At 40.5% G+C, this 20,586-nt stretch overlaps 3 protein-coding genes across 3 annotated transcripts; all 3 read right to left on the bottom strand.

Moving 5' to 3' along the window:
• Nucleotides 1–76: 76 nt before the first annotated feature.
• LOC108275497 (trace amine-associated receptor 13c-like) lies at nucleotides 77–1,069 on the bottom strand. Its single transcript, XM_017486357.3, has one exon. It carries the CDS (start codon nucleotides 1,067–1,069, stop codon nucleotides 77–79), a length of 993 nt encoding a protein of 330 aa, XP_017341846.1.
• A 7,623-nt stretch (nucleotides 1,070–8,692) lies between these two features.
• LOC108275755 (trace amine-associated receptor 13c-like) lies at nucleotides 8,693–9,685 on the bottom strand. The gene has a single exon (XM_017486705.3). The coding sequence runs from the start codon at nucleotides 9,683–9,685 to the stop codon at nucleotides 8,693–8,695; it is 993 nt and encodes a 330-aa protein (XP_017342194.1).
• Nucleotides 9,686–19,513: 9,828 nt separating this feature from the next.
• LOC108275836 (trace amine-associated receptor 13c-like) lies at nucleotides 19,514–20,506 on the bottom strand. Its single transcript, XM_017486862.3, has one exon. It carries the CDS (start codon nucleotides 20,504–20,506, stop codon nucleotides 19,514–19,516), a length of 993 nt encoding a protein of 330 aa, XP_017342351.2.
• Between the last annotated feature and the right edge of the window lie 80 nt (nucleotides 20,507–20,586).

Raw genomic sequence — 20,586 nt, forward strand, 5'->3', positions numbered from 1 at the left:
ATTAGATTTGTCATAGAAACTTAAATTAAATCTAATATAAAAGCAACATTTAGGCACATCATCAAAAAGAGGCTATTTATGAAAGAATATTGATTAAAGCAGAGTCTGTCTGGAATATTCGCAGAGTTATAATTAATTTAATGCACCTCCTAAACCACGGGTAAAACAGAGCATAAATAACAGGATTAATGGTGGAATTAAGACAAGACAAAATCACAAGTTTCTGAAATGTTTCTGTCTGTAGTTCAATAACTTTACCTAATAAACTGTAAATAAAATACGGAAGTAAACACATCAGAAACACAGACACTAAAATGCCCAGGACTTTAGCTGCTTTTCTCTCAGATTTCATCGAGTGTGAGGTGATTTTCTGTGTTTTAGGCCGTGTGTGATTGTTAAGCTCTCTGATAGCAGTGGCATGTTTCTTAGCAATCACAAACACTCGAGTATACAATATGATTATGACAGAGAGTGGAAATATAAATGAAAATATAAGGTCAATTACAGACCAAACATCATTCAGAAAGATAAAACACTCTCCCGGACACATTACAGTATTTGTAAAGTTTCCATTGTAAGATAAGAGTGCTGAGCTATAGGCCAGCACCACACACCAGACACATACAATTACAATACCAGTGATCCTCACAGACACTCTGTTCATGTAGAGAAAGGGGTTTGAGAGAGCCAAATACCGATCCACAGCGATCAGAGCGATATTATAGATGGACGAGATTGCGATTAAACCACTAATTAACCAAAAACTGATGCAGAAATCTCTCCCAAAAATCCAGCATGACTCGATCGTCCAGATTAACATCGACGGCATTAATAAAGCTCCAACGAGGAAATCCGACACAGCCAGAGAGAGCACGAGCAGGTTTGTCGGTGTGTGAAGCTGCTTGAAGTGAAGAACAGAGATGGTGACGAGCATATTTCCACACACTGTTAGAAGAACCACAGCAGCTGAAGACACGTACAGTAAGATATAAACTGCAGGAGATCCAGATCTCTCTGGACAGGAGAAATGCTCACAACGATCTGACTGGTTAAACTCCGTCAGGTTCATTCTGTCATACTGCCACAGAAATACATCCTATATTGGATGCTAACATTGTAAATCTGTACCTGCAACAAGTCACAAACAAATGACTTATGGCTCAAACGGGTCTGGTGTTTTTATAGTTTATAAATCACTCACACCCCCTGAGTTTGAGTGGCAGCATGTGAATACATATGATGTCATGCTGTGTTGGAACAAAAGGCCTAATACTGACTAGTGAGTAGTTAACAAAACATTTCACAATAAACGCTAATTCCTAATTCGCTGTGTGTCCCTGTCTCTTCATGGCTTTGTCCCAAATAAAGTTCTCCAGCTACAGTAAAGAAACGTGTGATATTTAGACACACTATATGACACGGTATGATTATCATAAATATGAACAGTTGACAGGATATAATCTCAACACTATTTAGTATAGTAGAATAGTTATTTGAGCATCACAGGCCGTCTGTAATGATAAAGAAATTCTAACACTGCTTGTCTACTAAATGGATACAGTGGTAGCTCAGTGGTTAAGATGCTGGACGACTGATCAGAAGTTTGTTAGTTCAACTACCAGCACTGCCAATCTACCACTGCTAGGCCTTTCAGAGAGACACTTAACCCTCAACTGCTCAGTTGTATGAATGAGATAAATGTAAGTCAGTCTGGATGAGGGCATCTGCTGTAAATGTAGTCAAGCTTAATTCTTCTTTTCGTTGCTTACCCTAGCACGGACAAAGTGCAAGTAGGGGTGAGTCATTCAAAATCTGCAAGGACTGTTGTGGATAAAAATGACATGAAATAAACATGAGGGAGACTTAGTATGAGTAAAAATGTAATTTTATTGGTAATTCACAGGACGGGTGGGTGCGTAGTCTGGAGGAGAGCGAGAGGGGCAAGAAAATGGGGTGCGTCCTGGGGACATGGGGAAATCAGCGAGGGTGAAGTGAACGGACCACTGAGAGTCGGGCGGACTGGTAGGTGAGAAGAGGGACGAATGGTCGGGGCCCGGATCAGAGAAGACAACATCATCCTCGGACTGGAACCTGGAGGGGGGTTCTGGTTCTGACTGTGTAGATGCGTCAACACGCACGTTCATGGGGCAGATTCTGTATCGAAGAAGAGGGGGAACCCCAGATCTCTATTCCTAGGGGGGGTGCTACGAAGATAGTTAAGTAGCATCATGATATCAGCAGTGAGATGCACAAGCTGGTAATGAGTGTCCAGATCCAGATCCAGATCCAGGTCCAGTAACGGAGAGAGAAGGGACTGACGACGGGCACCGGCACCTAGACATACAGAAGCGGTTTTAGTCAGAGGTGGATAAATTGGAAAAACACTTTAAAGATCTTTATGGGTTGTTAGTCAAAAAGTCGAAAGAAGTGTATGAGCTGAGGAGTGCTAAAACACACACACACACACACACCCTCGTACAGTCAAGGGCGGGCAAGTAGACATAAAACACACACACACAATCTCTCTCACATACTATTATAACTTTATAAGAATAATAAAAAGGAATATTAAGATATTATAAGGGTAATGTCTTATAATAAAAAGTATATATATATATATATATATATATATATATATATATATATATATATATATATATATATATATATATATATATATATATACTTTTTATAAAAATGCTATTAAGAAGTAGGAAGTACAGTAAACCGGTTTTTCAAGCAACATATATAATAAGAGATATAGAGTAAATCTGAAAATAAAAACTAGAAATACAGGAAAATATAACTTACTCATGATTCAGATGGTGAAGATTCTCGTCTTGCAAGGAAGGCCTTAATTTTCAGAGAACCATGAAGAGAGCCAGTTATAAGGGTGGCTGGGTCAAACTGCCCCCCCCCCCCCCCCCCCCCCCCGGATTAACAATAAGACCAAGGTCCCATTAGATTGTTTAGTCTTCTCCACTTTCTATTCTCTGGGTTCTATTCTCTTTCTATTCTCACGGCTGGTGTATTTTTTCTACCTCCAACTGGGCTCAGAGGTAGATGTGAGTATTGGTTTCTAAGTTGAGTTTTAAATGTTTTTGGGTAATAGGCTAAATTTGAGCCAACATTACACATCCAGGTAACCATCTGTTTCAGAAGAAATCAACAGGCAGGTACTTCCAAACCCAAGTCCCAAGAAAATGTCGGGGTTACGCATGTAACCCTGTTCCCTGTGAAGGGAACGAGACGTTGCATTTAGCATAACAGTATGGGAAGCGCCTTGCGTGCATGACCGGTATCTGAAGCTTGTGTAAAATCATGCCTCTACTTATAGGCCTGCCTTGCAATTAAGAGCATCGCATGATATATATATATATATATATATATATATATATATATATATATATATATATATATGGCACCTGTGAACCACACCATCAGCCTCTATTATCTGAAGCGAAGACGCAATTCACAGGCCTGCCCTCGTATGACAGAGCTATGCAATGTCTCGTTACCTTCTCAGGGAACAGGGTTACATGCCCCGACATTCCCTTTCAAAGGGAACTTCAACGTTGCATTTAGCATAACACCATGGGACGCATTTAGCATAACACCCAAGCCCGAGGGTCACTGCAAGACACTCGAGCCCGGGGTGTAATGAATATCCAGGCTGTAATAACGAATGAATGTGTGTGGTGGAGACCATCCAGCAGCAGCACACACATCCCTCAATGGTACCCCTTTGGACAAAGCCTCCGAGGAGCAGCAGGTGCATCCTCTCTTGAGAACGGAGGAGGGCAGGAAGCCTGCAACACCACAGGGTGGGCAGCCGATGTAGGCACTTTAGGAATATAATCCGGCCTAGGATACAGGGAGTGGTCGAGCTATAAACTAGACCCGGTAACCCTTTTCTATGGTAGACAGAACCCATGGAGACACATTTGGCAGTACTTTCCATGCTGCCCGATGGCCTTTTAGTTACGTTAACTATTCCACATTCTATTGGAGGGAAAGCATCAAATTTTCATTGTACTGTGACAGCTCTCTGACCAGAGAATACTGAAAACATGGGGACCGCCTTGGCTAGGGGAGACCCTACAGTAGCACTGGGGACTACCTGCCCGAACAACCTCATGTCCCCTGATACATCCCTCCACTGCCCCTCAGGACCGCTCTTCTTTGACTGCTTATCCTTTATGACCATTCTCAGATCAGGCCTAGTAGCAGAACTGGCTTTTTTGAATACCGCCATATGGTGAGCTAATTCAGCAGGTCTACTTGGTAGGCCTGCAACACTGTCATTGTCTGCAGTGACCCACAAGCAAGACTACTACTGCATAGGCTTTCCCACCCATGCCACGGTGGCCTTACACGGTGGTTTGGATGGCAAAGCCAGCACCCCTAATTACTTGCTGTCAATGGAGAGAGGTAGCTCACAAGCGCCTCCTCCACCTTCAGCATAACTAAATAGCCATGCCGTTCATTCCCTACAATGATCGAATAATCCAACATCGTGGGGTTATAAATATGGCTTATGCATGGTTTTCTGCCAGAAGCCTGATATTTTGTCATGCACTTCTGGAAGAAAGGGGAGTTTCTGCTGTGTGAGGGATTTACTTCCACTGGGGAGAAAAAGGCTCATCCAGCCTTAGTAATCACTTCAAGCAGCTCTTTATATGCTGCTCTCAGTTTTTTGCACATCTTTCTGGCTCCTCAGAGTCAGAGAGGAATTACGTATTACTATTATTTTTGTCTGTGTTTTTTCCTTCCCCTTTTGGCTTTCCATAGCGGAAGGAGGAGTCACGACGCGTGCTCCAAAATACAGCGGAGAGCCGAACCCGGAAGACAGCAAGAAATAGAACAGTGCTCATCTCCGGCTCCTCTTCCAGATGCATAAGAGATCCCCCGAACCTGAGTTGGCTAGCTGCCTCGGCAGTGGCCGGCCCAGATCCGCGAGGCTCTGAAACCCAACTCGCTTCGGCTTCTGAGAAGAGTGTGAGTCGCGATCCGAGCTGCTTAATGTAGGCATTACCATGAGCAGCCTCTCGAGGCTGCCGTCGCATTCTACACTCCTAAACACTTCACCCAGAAAGTGTGCAGTTTTCCCCGTGATGAAACGGGAGCAAGCTGTAACACACTTCCTGAATTCTTTCTCGCTCATTACTGCTTCTTTTCTATTCTTTTTTTCTAAAAAAAAAAAGGGATAGAAAAGCTTAGAGATTTTGAGAAAATATAGAATAGAAATGAAGTGTTTCTGTCACACAAACAACAGACATGCAGTCTCGCTGGAGATAATAAGGCTGGTGGCGTGGTTCACAGGTGCCATATTTATATATATATATATATATATATATATATATATCATGCGACGCGCTTAATTGCCATGTCACCTGATCATGGCAGGCCTATATGTAGAGTCATGATTTTACACAAGCTTCAGATACTGCTCATATGCGCAAGGCACTTCCCATACTGTTATGCTCAATGCAACGTTGAAGTTCCCTTTGAAAGGGAACTCGCCACAACAGCTTTTTCCTGTGTGCGATCAGCCTCATCAAACAAGACCAATCACAAGAGAAGAGTTCTGTGATCTGAATGCCTTTGCATGTATGAACAGATAATGTATTTGGGGAAAAGAAGTGTGTTCTCATACTGATTGTTATAAATGGTGTGAGCAGAGCAGGACTGTTTTTGTCATTTCTTTGGGTTAATTCAACTTTACCTGTTCGCCACTAGACGGCGCAACAATCTGAAATTCTTTTGAGCTGCCAAGAATAAATGAAGAAACTGTGTTGTGCCAGCCATCCTGGCATTGGTTGAAAACGTTTACTTTTATAGGCTCACGATAAGAATAAACAGATTGAAAATTTATAACCCCAACATCTTTCATGTAATTTTATTTAATAAAATGTAAATTGTTTTAAGTAAATGTTTCTCTGTGAAGTTCTCTTCTTCTTACAGTTTGTGCTCTTTGCTCACACTTTGCTCACAACTGATTGGTCCAAGTTGGGTTTGAGTTCTCTTACCCAGAACAAAACCTGCCCTGGAGCAGGTCAGCCGTGGAGTGTAAGTTACTATAGCGATGAACACCAGTAAAAGCAGAGCCACTTATATGATAGCCAATACCCAGGGTTGGCAAAAACTAAACTGAATCTTACCTGCCTAGCCACCTAAACCAGCTTCCTGGTACAGGCCACAGGTCATTCAAGCCGGCTTCAATGCATATGGTCCCATTGTATGATCTAGCCATAGTTCTAGATTCATTCTCAGCATCACCCTTTGAAAACTTGGAGCTTTTAACCCTCTGTCCTTAAAATAAATATGTTCTGATACTCATCCTGACATCTACTAAGGAAGTGAACAAGCTTCAAGTATTATTGCTGTACCTCTTCTGTACACACTTTTTCTTGGGTCACACCAAGGGTACATTGCTGCCTAACCACGTTTTCCTTCATAAAGCCAGTGACTCCTCTTGCAGTTTCATTGTTTTGGAGTTGAACAAGATAAAACGTCTAAAATCATGTAAATTTGTCACGTATTACACGTAATGAAGGTTAGGACAGATGCATATACAGATAAGAGTTTATTTAGAGAGAGTCAGGCAGATAAATCCAAATTTATCAATAATATGCTATGAGACAATAGCATGGTCGAAGTAACAGGCAATGGGCTACACGATCAACAAACAGGCATAAACGAGGCAAATCGTGAGCATAACTCTGTTGGTTGTGACGTCGGTTTCAGGCATGAGCAGAACGTGGTTGGTTGTGTCCTGTGAATCTGGAGAATCTGGCGTGAGCATAACTTGGGTGGTCGTGCCGTCGTTTTTTCAAGCGTGAGCAGAACCTGATTGGTCATGATGTCCACTTCAGGCATGAGCAGAACTTGGTTGGTCATGACATCAGTTTCGGGCGTGACCAGAACTTGGTTGGCCGTGTCATCACACTCGGGCGTGAGTAGAACTTGGTCGGCCGTGTCAGCAGACTCGGGCGTGAGCAGAACTTGGTCGGCCGTGTCAGCAGACTTGGGCGTGAGCATAACTTGGTTGGTCATGACGTCAACTTCAGGCGTGAAAAGAACCTGGTTGGTCATGACGTCGGTTTCAGGCAAGAGGACTTGGTTGTACGTGTCAGCAGATTCAAGTGTGAGCAGAACTTGTTTGTTTGTGACATCGGCTTCAGGCTGGAACTTGGTGTCGAAGGTCACATTGTCGATCTCAGACAGGAACTTGGCGTGAGAGGTCATCTTTTCGACCTCAGACAGGAACTTGGCTTGAGAGGTCGTCTTTTTGACCTCAAACAGGAACCTGGCTTGAGAGGTTGTCTTTTTGACCTCAAACAGGAACCTGGCTTGAGAGGTTGTCTTTTTGACCTCAAACAGGAACCTGGCTTGAGAGGTCGTCTTTTCGACCTCAAACAGGAACTTGGCTTGAGAGATCGTCTCTTTGACCTCAGATAGGAACACAGTTTGCGAGGCTGTCTCTTCGACCTCGGACAGGTTTTAACCCTCTGTTGTTAAAGTAAATCTGTTCTGATACTCATCCTGACATCTATTAAGCAATTGAACAAGCTTCACGTGGTATCTATGTACCCCTATTGTACACACTATATCTTGGGTCACACCAAAATTACAATGCTGCGTAACCACGCTTTCCTTCATAAAGCCAGAGACTTGTTTTACAGTTTCATTGTTTTGGAGTTGAATAAGATAATACAGTTTAAATCCATATAATTGTAAAAAATTTTCATGAGCAGCTGTAACACATTGCATTGTAAATAATTCCATCATTCACTATAGAATTAAAATATAAAAAAGTCTATTCAGAAGCCATTTAAATCCTTTGTAATGGACTGTATCTAAATGAGTCCATACTGATGTTGAGCCTTTGGCTTTTTTCTGATTTTTTTCCTAATTCATACTTTTTATCATTTTTTAAGTAATTTTTTAAAAACATTTTTTTATAAGTAATATTTATTATTTAAATTAAGTCACAGAGTTTCCCCCCATTCATACGTCTCATGTCACATGCACATTGTAATCATAATATGAAAGTTTTAAGACTTAATAACATGTAAACTGTATTTGTAATGCAGTGTCAGAAAATACGAGAATTTGCTCAGCACTCATCTGCCTTTAAAATGATTCAATATGCCTAAATATCTGTAGAACACTGTAGATTTGATTTACAAAGATCAGATGTCTTCACATGTGAATGGAGCAAATAAAATTATTCATTACCAATTAAAGAAAGTGACAGGACACACAGTCCTCCTAGAGACTGTATTTATGTAGAGAAACGGGATTGAGAGAGTGAAATACTGACCCACAGCGATCAGAGTGTTTTTATAGATGGATAATATTGTGAAACAGTAAGCAACCGGAAAACCACAGAACTACCTCTCCCCAAATATCCAGATCAACATATATATATATATATATATATATATATATATATATATATATATATATATAAATAGTATATATATATATATATATATATATATATATATATATATATATATATATATATATATATATATATAAATAGTATCAAACAGGATAAAGCTCTTATATTATATAATACAGTACATATGTATTATATTGATGGTGGGAATTAGATTTGTTATAGAAGCTTAAATTAAATCTAATATAAAATAAACATTTAGGTACATCATCAAAAAGAGGCTATTTATGAAAGAATATTGATTAAAGCAGAGTCTGTCTGGAATATTCGTAGAGTTATAATTAATTTAATGCACCTCCTAAACCACGGGTAAAACAGAGCATAAATAACAGGATTAATGGTGGAATTAAGATAAAGCACAATCACAAGTTTCTGAAATGTTTCTGTCTGTAGTTCAATAACATCACCTAATAAACTGTAAATAAAATACGGAAGTAAACACATCAGAAACACAGACACTAAAATGCCCAGGACTTTAGCTGCTTTTCTCTCAGATTTCATCGAGTGTGAGGTGATTTTCTGTGTTTTAGGCCGTGTGTGAATATTAAGCTCTCTGATAGCAGTGGCATGTTTCTTAGCAATCACAAACACTCGAGTATACAATATGATTATGACAGAGAGTGGAAATATAAATGAATATATAAGGTCAATTACATATGAAACCTCATTCAGAAAGATAAAACACTCTCCAGGACACATTACAGTATTTGTAAAGTTTCCATTGTGATATAAGAGTAATGAGTTATAGGCCAGCACCACACACCAGACACATACAATTACAATACCAGTGATCCTCACAGACACTCTGTTCATGTAGAGAAAGGGGTTTGAGAGAGCCAAATACCGATCCACAGCGATCAGAGCGATATTATAGATGGACGAGATTGTGAGGAAACCATCAATCAACCAAAAACTGATGCAGAAATCTCTCCCAAAAATCCAGCATGACTCGATCGTCCAGATTAACATCTGCGGCATTACTAAAGCACCAACGAGGAAATCCGACACAGCCAGAGAGAGCACGAGCAGGTTTGTCGGTGTGTGAAGCTGCTTGAAGTGAAGAACAGAGATGATGACGAGCATATTTCCACACACTGTTAGAAGAACCACAGCAGCTGAAGACACGTACAGTAAGATATAAACTGCAGGAGATCCAGATCTCTCTGGACAGGAGAAATGCTCACAGAGATCAGACTGGTTAAACTCCGTCAGGTTCATTCTGTCATACTGCCACAGAAATACATCCTATATTGGATACTAACATTGTAAATCTGCACCTGCAACAAGTCACAATCAAATGACTTATGGCTCAAACGGGTCTGGTGTTTTTATAGTTTATAAATTACTCACACCCCCTGAGTTTGAGTGGCAGCATGTGAATATGTATGATGTCATGCTGTGTTGGAATAGGCCTAGTAAGTACTAGTGAGAGACTTAAACCTGCCATTATGCAAACTTGTGTGCAACAAATTCTCAATAAAATATCAACACACAGTTCTTATGCTGAGAACCTGCCCTATGAATTAAGAATAAGTGTAAAAATGGTTAACAAATCATTTTCAGAATAAATCATTATGCCATATTGTTCTTTATGGCTTTTGTCTCAATATCCAATATTGCTATATGAACTAGTATGGAAAATGTTTTCCACCTACAATAAAGGAACATGCTGTGATATTTAGACACACTATATGACAGTGTACGACTATAATAAATTGGAACTGTTCATGGGATATAATCTCAACACTATTTAGAACAGTAGCATAGTGATTTGAGCATCACAGACCATCTGTAATGATAAAGAAATTCTAACACTGCTTGTGTGTTACATGTCCTAACATGTACAAAGTGCAAGTAAGGGTGTGCCATTCAAAATCTGACAACACAGTGGTATTGTCTGGCTTTAGGGAAACTTTAAGTATTGTACAATTTTTTATCTGATGTTAACCGACACTTCTTGAAAGTCCTGCCCCTTCCCATAGATTACATTCTTGACTGGACTTGTGGGGTGCCATTACTTTCTGTCAAGGTAAGTGGGGAATGTTTTATTACTAATATTAAATAGAATCCATCAACGTATGTTTGACCTAGCTAACACTAGACAAGTACATAGATAACATTATACAACTGTTACCAGTAAATTCCAGTAAAGTTACCAGGCTGTTGCACTGTTCAGATACACCATCTATATATTCTCATACCTCAGCAAAAAAATGTAAAAAAAATAAATAAAAATCGGTGTCCTTAATTTGTACAGTATAGCACATTTAAAAGTCAAGTGTTGGCTAAATTGCTGTATACTATCTTCAGCTAAATTTAAACAGTAATGAAATAAATTACAAATAAAATGAAATAAAAGATAAAATAATAATGATCGATCCAAGATGGTGGAGCGGCAGTAGAACACAGCAGCCTCTCTGGATCAAAAATGGAGCTATTTTTGTTTCGTAGCCCAACTCCAGCAGGCAGAACCATGCCTCCTCCCAACGACCAGGAGCTGTGTCTAACCAAGGCTGACTTGAGGAAACCTCTATGCAGAGTCAACCCATGGAAGGCTTCTTCAGCTGGACCAGACAACATTTCTGGAAGATATTTCAGAGGATGTGCAGATCAGCTGGCACTCCTTTTCACTGACATCTCTCCACTGACTGAGATTTCACTGACATCTCCTGAGCAGAGCCATCGATTCCACTATGTGACTAGTGTTCCGTTGCACTCACATCCATCATCGTGAGGTGCCTCGAGAGGCTCGTCATGAGGCACATCGAGACCCTGCTGCCCCATCACTCAACTGCTCAACGGATAATGCTGCTGCCCCATCACTAAACTGATAATGCCATCACCACCACCCTACCCTCACCCCACCTGGACACGTTCGAATGCTGTTCATAGACTTCAGCATTCAATCATTCCTCAGCACCTGATTGGTCTGAACACCTCCATCTTCAAACGGATCCTGGACTATGTGATTGTGAGACCTCAGTCAGTCTGGATCCGGAACAGCAGTTGTGTGCTATGTGCTGTGTTGAATGTCTGGACTATAACAACTAGTGCAATAGCAATGCCTAGATACCAAAGAAGGTATTTAGTAAATGTGTTATTCTTTTGCACCAATAAAGTGTTATCTGTCTCCAAGTCTCTAGCTTAACTTGTGACGCTGTTCAATGTTTATATGTTGATTTTTGTCATTATGTTGAATATTTGCTGAACTTGACATCTTTCACACTAAGAGAAATACTGATACATGTCTGTGCATCTATGATCACACAATTTACTGGTGAATAAAGTGTGTTCTGAATCTGATAAGTAGTATGAGCAAAGGGGGACTACTTTCCCCCCAGCACTGTCTCTTTTTGTTGGATAAGGACTAACCTTTTTCCAGTGGTATGGTATGGCTATTCATTCTGCATGCAATGCGGGGTTTGAAAATACCTTTAATATATTTAATAATGCAAGAGTTCAGTTGGAATATTTGCAGAGTCATAACCCGCAGTAAAACAGAGAATAAATAAATTAATATATTAATGTAGAAATTAAGACAAAACCTGTTTATAAGTTCTGTAATGTTTCTGTCTGTAGTGTGATGACATCACCTAATAAACTGTAAATAAAATACAGAATAAACACACCAAAAACCCAGACCCAGAACACGTCACAAAACTCATGACGTTTCCCTTGGAATAAAGAATGCTATGTTTATACACCAGACACACAGCGATTAAAGAACATGATACTACACTTAGTCCTCCTAGAGACTGTGTTTGTATAGAGAGTGAAATACTGACCCACAGCGATCAGAGTGTTATTATAGATGGATAATATTGTGAAAAATAAACAGTAAACAAAACAACAACAAAAAAAAACCTGCAGGAACCTCTCCCCAAATATCCAGATCAACACCATGTTGTGTTTATATATAATCAAACAGAATAAAGCTCTTATATAATATAATACAGTACTGTAAATATTTATTATATTGATGGTGGGAATTAGATTTGTTATAGAAGCTTAAATTACATCGAATATAAAATAAACATTTAAGCACATCATCAAAAAGAGGCTATTTATGAAAGAATATTGATTAAAGCAGAGTCTGTCTGGAATATTCGCAGAGTTATAATTAATTTAATGCACCTCCTAAACCACGAGTAAAACAGAGCATAAATAACAGGATAAATGGTGGAATTAAGAAAACACAAAATCACAAGTTTCAGAAATGTTTCTGTCTGTACTTCAATAACATCACCTAATACAATGTAAATAAAATACGGAAGTAAACACATCAGAAACACAGACACTAAAATGCCCAGGACTTTAGCTGCTTTTCTCTCAGATTTCATCGAGTGTGAGGTGATTTTCTGTGTTTTAGGTCGTGTGTGATTATTAAGCTCTCTGATAGCAGTGGCATGTTTCTTAGCAATCACAAACACTCGAGTATACAATATGATTATGACAGAGAGTGTTAGTTAGTTGTTAGTTCAACTACCAGCACTGCCAATCTACCACTGCTAGGCCTTTCAGGGAGACACTTAACCCCCAACTGCTCGGTTGTATTAATGAGATTAATGTATTCAGTCTGGATGAGGGCATCTGCTGTAAATGTAGTCAAGCTTAATTCTTCTTTTCATTGCTTACCCTAGCACGGACAAAGTGCAAGTAGGGGTGTGTCATTCAAAATCTGCAAGGACACATAGCCATCCAGGTAACTGTCTCTTTCAGAAGGTATCAACAGGCAGGTACTTCCAAACCTAAAGCCCTAAGAAAACGCCACAACAACTTCTTCCTGTGTGCTATCAACCTCATCAAATAAGGCCAATGATGTTTTCTGGATTCTCGAATCATACTTATTTAAGGCGTGCAGTTCATCACCTAATTTATTAATCCTAGATTTAATAGCTACAACAATAATAGCTGGACTACAGTAACTAGAGCAATACCAACGCCTGCACTGAATGCACAATACATACTATTTGAACACTACCTCAAAGAATGTACCTACATATTGTTTTTCACTCATAAAATCTGATCGGTCTCCACAGCTGTATGATCACTTGTGGCACTGTTCAGTGTGTAAATGTCCATTGGTTGTATTTTAGATGTCTACAGCACCAATCACAAGAGAAGAGTTCTGTGATCTGAATGTTTTTGCATGTCTGATCAGATAATATATTTGGGGAAAAGAAGTGTGTTCTCATACTGATTGTTATAAATGGTGTGAGCAGAGCAGGACTGTTTTTGTCATGTGTTTGGGTTAATTCAACTTTACCTGTTCGCCACTAGACGGCGCCCCAGTCTGAGATGTTTTTGAGCTGCCGAGATTAAATGAAGAAACTGTGTTGTGCCAGCCATCCTGGCATTGTGTGTGTTCCTAAACTGAGAATAGACATAAATCAGTGTTATAAAAAGGATACAAAATCCAGCTAATAATCGTTAGCATATCTGTGCAAAAATAACAGTTTTGTCTCAGTGCTCTGTTTATTTTTTATTTTTTGGTTGGATAAGGTCAAAGTCTTTTCCACTATAAATGAGAGGCTGTCATTTCTGCATGACTTAAAACACCTTCTGTCATTCATCACTATAGCGTGGTGACTTTTTAAGGGAACAGGGGCCTGTTCCATGAAGCTAGTTGAACAAACGCAGGGTTATGGGATTAGTTTCGAGTTGACAAAACCAAACCAATCCAGTCAGGCTTTACTGCTACCATGACACTGGTTATCAACATACTCTGTCAACTCAGGCTTTGATCCTTAAGCTATGATTAGTCCACGAGCACGTGCACCATAAACGCGTGACGTCGGCACAGAACAGCCAATAGCGTTCAACATGGGAAAAGAGCCTGTGTGAGTACTTCGGGTTGAAAATGTTTACTTTTATAGGCTCACGGTGAGAATAAATGGATTGAAAATTTAAACCACGACATCTTTCATGCAATTTCATTTAATATAAATGTAAATTGTTTTAAGTAAATGTTTCCCTGTGAAGTTCTCTTCTTCGTACATTTTGCGCTGGGGACTTGAATTCGTTGCGTCACTTATATGTCACTTTGCTCACAGCTGATTGGTCCAAGTTGGGTTTAAGTTCTCTTACCCAGAACAAAACCTGCCCTGGAGCAGGTCAGCCGTGGAGTGTAAGTTACTGTGGTGAAGAACACCAGTAAAAGCAGAGCCACTTACTTTGCAACTTAGAGTTGGCAAAATCTATACTGAAACTTACCTGCTTAGCTACCCAAACCAGATTCCTTGTTCAGGCCCCAGGTCATTTAAGCCGACTTCAAAACATATGGTCCCATTGTACGATCTAGCCATAGTTCTAGATTTGCTCTCAGCATCACCCTTTGAACCCTTGGAGCTTTTAACCCTCTGTTCTTAAAATAAATCTGTTCTGATACTCTTCCTGACATCTACTAAGGAAGTAAACAAGCTTCAAGTATTATTGCTGTACCTCTTCTGCACACATTTTTCCTTTGGTCACTCCAAGGGTACATTGCCGCCAAACCATGCTTTCCTCCCTAAAGCCAGGGACTCATCTTACAGTTTCATTATTTTGGAGTTGAAGAAGCTAATACAGTTTTACAATCATGTAATTTATCACGTGTTCTAAGTAATGAAGGTAAGGACGGATGCAAATGCAGATAAGAGTTTATTTAGAGACAGGCAGGCAGATAAATACAATTTGTGAGACAATAGCATGGTCAAAATACATACAATGGGTCAGGCAATCAACAAACAGGCATAAATGAGGCAAGGCAAGAATTGAGAACATGTAACAAGAAACTAGATAAAAAAACATGAGTCAATATGACGAACAAGGTGCAACCGCTTGGTATGGTGATAACACTCCATACTTCGCCAAGTCATTGTGTTCAAAAAGTCTCTTTGATTAGAATTCCAGAGAAGGTAAATGTGTGTGTGTGTGGGAAGTGTAGTCCATGGCAGCCATTTTTGTAGGCCACAGTGCAGGATGAGAAATGTAGTCACTGGTTTGCTGCGGTCCTGGCCCTCTGGGCAAAATGTCTCCACAGCCCCCCAGGTTCAAATACAGGCATTTCCCGACAAGTAACAGGTTCCTTGAGGAGACGAGGAGCAGACATGACTTGGAGTGTCTCGAGTGTGAGCATAACCTGGTTGGCCATATCAGCAGTTTCGGTGTGACCAGAACGTGGTTGGCCATGTCAACAGACCCGGGCATGAACAGAACTTGGTTGGCCGTGTCAGCAGACTCGGGCGTAAGCAGAACTTGATTGGCCTTGTCAGCAGACTTGGGCGTGATCAGAACTTGGTTGTTTGTGACGTTGGCTTCAGGTGTGAGCTGAACCTGGTTGGTCATGACATCCGCTTCAGGCGTGAGCAGAACTTGTTTGGCCGTGTCAGCAGACTCGGGTGTGAGCAGAACTTGGTTGGCCGTGTCATCGGACTTGGGCATGAGCAGAACTTGCTGGCCTGTGTTACCGGACTCGGGCGTGAGCAGAACTTCGTTGACCGTGTCATCAGACTTGGGCATGAGCAGAACTTGGTTGGCCGAGTCAGCAGACTTGGGCGTGAGCAGAACTTGTTTGGCCATGTCAGCAGACTCGGGCTGGAGAAGAACTTGGCTGGCCTTGTCAGCAGACTCGGGCCTGAGCAGAACTTGGTTGGGTGTGATGTTGGCTTCAGGCATGACCAGAAACTGGTTGGTCATGACGTTGGTTTTAGGCATGAGGAGATCTTGCTTGGTCATGTTGACACACTCTGGCGTGAGTATAACTTGGTTGGTCGTGATGTCGGTTTCAGGCATAAGCAGAACTTGGGTCATCGTGTCATCAGACTCGGGAGTGAGCAGAACTTGGTTGGTCGTGTCATCAGACTCGGGCGTGAGCAGAACTTGGTTGGCCATGTCAGCAGACTCGGGCATGAACAGAACTTGGTTGGCCATGTCAGCAGACTCTGGTGTGAGCAGAACTTGGTTGGTCGTGACGTTGTCTTCATTTGTGAGCAGAACCTGGTTGGTTGTCGGTTTCAGGCATAAGCAGAACTTGGTTGGTCGTGTCAACAGACTCAGGTGTAAGCAGAACGTGGTTGGTTGTGTCAGGAGAATCAGGCGTGAGCAAAACCTGGTTGGTCATGACGTCGGTTTCCGGCATGGTGACTTGGTTGCCTGTGTCAGCAGACTCAGGCGTGAGCATAACTTGGTTGGTTGTGATGTCGCTTTCAGACGGGAACTTGGTGTGGAAGGTTACATCGTCGATTTCAGACTGGAACTTGGCGTGTTAGGCTGTCTCTTTGACCTCAAACAGGAACTTGGCTTGAGAGGCCCTCTTTTCAACCTTGGACAGGAGCTTGGCATGAAAGGTTGTCTGTTCGACCTCAGACAGGAACATGTCATGGGAGGTCACCTCGTTGACCTCATACGGGAACGTGGTTTGGGAGGTCGCCTTGTCTACCTCGGACGGGAACGTGGCTTGGGAGGTCGTCTCGTCGACCTCGGACATGAACTTGGCTGGAGAGGTGGTCTCTTTGACCTCAGACAGGAACATGGCTTGGGAAATCACCTCATTGACCTCTAGCAGGAACTTGACTTTATGCTGGAGCTGTGGAGATGAGACAACCTCGTGAGTCTCAGGCTGGAACTCTGGGGATGAGCCCGCCTCGTGGGTCTCCTGCTGGTGCTCTGGGGAGGGGCCGCCACGTTGACCTCAGACTGGAGCTCGGCAGGTGAGACCACTTTGTGGGTCTTAGGTTAGAGCTCTGGGGAAGAGGTCGCCACGTTGACCTCCGGCTGGAGCTCAGCTGCTGAAACCGCATAGTGGGTCTTAGGCAGGAGCTTTGGGGAGGAGGTCGCCCAGTTTGCCTGCTCATAATAGGTGGTGAACGGCAAGTCACGGCTATCTATGGCGCAGGCCTTCTCCAAACACTCATCCAAGTTGGGGCATATTCTGGAATCCTTAATTAATAGACCCACAAACTGAGTTACATTGTGCAGACCCTTGGAATTTGTACCAGTCAGACGCTCCGCCCACTGGCGGGCGGAGAGTATGAACCCTTGCCACTGCCTCTGGTTAGGTTTGGGGTTCGTCAGGCTCAAAAAATGCAATTGGCACTCAAAGAGAAAATACTCAAGGTAGCCAAGAAATCCATCGTATGGCTCTGGGCGATCCGTGGCTATCCATTGAGGAAGCTTAAAAGAGTTCAGTCTCGGTATGGTGTTCCTCACTACCTTTGCATGACGTCTTCTCCATCTTCCTGCTGCATCCATGTTTAGGCGTAGTATTCTGTCACGTATTCAAGGTAATGATGTTTAGGACTTCTGTCAGTCAGCACAACCTGAAGGTTTGCTTTTTAAGGGCACACGTCATTTAAGCCAACCTCAAAGCATTTGACCCCGTCGTAGAATCTAGCTATAGTTATAGATTCACTCTCACCATTACCTTTTGAACGCTTTTTGGTTTTAACTCTCTGTCGTTAAAATAAATCTGTTCTGATACTCATCCTGACATCTATCAAGCAAGTGAGCAAGCTTCAGGTGTTATCTATGTACCCCTGTTGTACACACTATATCTTGGGTCACACCAAAATTACAATGCTGCCTAACCACGCTTTCCTTCATAAATCCATCATGCAAATATTCACTATAGAAGTACTCAAAAATCTATCCAGAGGGTATTTAAATCTTTTGAAAACTAATTGACTGAATCTATATTATTCAGTACTAATTTTGAAGCAATGGTTCTTTTTTCTACTTTTTCCTTATTCATATTTTATCTTTTTATTTTACTGTCACATGCACATTAGTCATATTTATGATGTACATTAGGCCAAACGGATTTTCTCCTTCCACATTCACACTTTTAATGTCACATGCACATTGCAGTCATAATATGAAAGTTTCAAGACTTAATAACATGCAAAAACTGTATTTGTAATGCAAAATCATATTTACCGAGGGTGCCAATATTAGTGGAGGGCACTGTATCTGTATAAGACTGTAGATTTGATTTACAAGGATGAGATGTGTCTTCACATGTGAATGCTGTAGAGATGATTATTCATTAGCATTGAAAAATAAATATCATTTTGTATTGTGTCTTTATTATCTCATAACTGTGTCTACAGGAGAGATTACATGTTAACTGAGAAATAAAATAGTAAGTTACAAAACACTAAATTAGTGATCCATTTTAGCATCAAATGTTTTAAAAAATCACAATAAAAGCACAATTTAATCTTTTTCTTTTGAAAACCTGTTTGTTTTTGGCCCACGTGTTAATCTGTACAATTGTTGACATGCACTGTATGCTATTATGTAATATAATACAGTACAATATAAATTATATTGGGGAGGTGTGTTGATTTGTTACAGACGTTTAGATTATATATAAAATAATAGCAATATTTGGCCATTGAATCAGAAGAACTAAAATATTATTATAACTATAAAATATTACAAAAAATATTTAATAATGCAAGAGTTCAGAATATTTGCCGAGTCATAACCCACAGTATAACAGAGAATAAATAAATTATTAGATTAATGGAGGAATTAAGATAAAATCTGTTTATAAATTCTGTAATGTTTCTGTCTGTAGTGTGATGACATCACCTAATAAACTGTAAATAAAATACAGAATAAACACACCAAAAACCCAGACCCAGAACACGTCACAAAACTCATGACGTTTCCCTTGGAATAAAGAATGCTATGTTCATACACCAGACACACAGCGATTAAAGAACATGATACTACACTTAGTCCTCCTAGAGACTGTGTTTGTATAGAGAGTGAAATACTGACCCACAGCGATCAGAGTGTTATTATAGATGGATAATATTGTGAAAAATAAACAGCAAGCAAAACAAAAACAAAAACAAAAAACTGCAGGAACCTCTCCCCAAATATCCAGATCAACACGTATTGTATTATATATAATCAAACAGAATAAAGCTCTTATATAATATAATACAGTACTGTAAATATTTATTATATTGATGGTGGGAATTAGATTTGTTATAGAAGCTTAAATTAAATCGAATATAAAAGCAACATTTAAGCACATCATCAAAAAGAGGCTAATTATGAAAGAATATTGATTAAAGCAGAGTCTGTCTGGAATATTCGCAGAGTTATAATTAATTTAATGCACCTCCTAAACCACGGGTAAAACAGAGCATAAATAACAGGATTAATGGTGGAATTAAGATAAAACACGATTGAAACTTTCTGAAAAGATTCTGTCTGTAGTTCAATAACATCACCTAATAAACTGTAAATAAAATACGGAAGTAAACACATCAGAAACACAGACACTAAAATGCCCAGGACTTTAGCTGCTTTTCTCTCAGATTTCATCGAGTGTGAGGTGATTTTCTGTGTTTTAGGCCGTGTGTGATTATTAAGCTCTCTGATAGCAGTGGCATGTTTCTTAGCAATCACAAACACTCGAGTATACAATATGATTATGACAGAGAGTGGAAATATAAATGAAAATATAAGATCAATTACATACGAAACCTTATTCAGAAAGAGAGAACACTCTCCAGGACACATTACAGTATTTGTAAAGTTTCCATTGTGATATAAGAGTAATGAGCTATAGGCCATCACCACACACCAGACACATACAATTACAATACCAGTGATCCTCACAGACACTCTGTTCATGTAGAGAAAGGGGTTTGAGAGAGCCAAATACCGATCCACAGCGATCAGAGCGATATTATAGATGGACGAGATTGCAAGGATATAACAAATAAACCAAAAACTGATGCAGAAATCTCTCCCAAAAATCCAGCATGACTCGATCATCCAGATTAACGTTGGCAGCATTATTAGTGCTCCAACGAGGAAATCCGACACAGCCAGAGAGAGCACGAGCATGTTTGTCGGTGTGTGAAGCTGCTTGAAGTGAAGAACAGAGATGATGACGAGCATATTTCCACACACTGTTAGAAGAACCACAGCAGCTGAACACGCGTACAGTAAGATATAAACTGCAGGAGATCCAGATCTCTCTGGACAGGAGAAATGCTCACAGCGATCAGACTGGTTAAACTCCGTCAGGTTCATTCTGTCATACTGCCACAGAAATACATCCTATATTGGATGCTAACATTGTAAATCTGTACCTGCAACAAGTCACAATCAAA

Source organism: Ictalurus punctatus, chromosome 2 (assembly GCF_001660625.3).
Source record: "Ictalurus punctatus breed USDA103 chromosome 2, Coco_2.0, whole genome shotgun sequence".
NCBI lineage: Eukaryota > Metazoa > Chordata > Actinopteri > Siluriformes > Ictaluridae > Ictalurus > Ictalurus punctatus.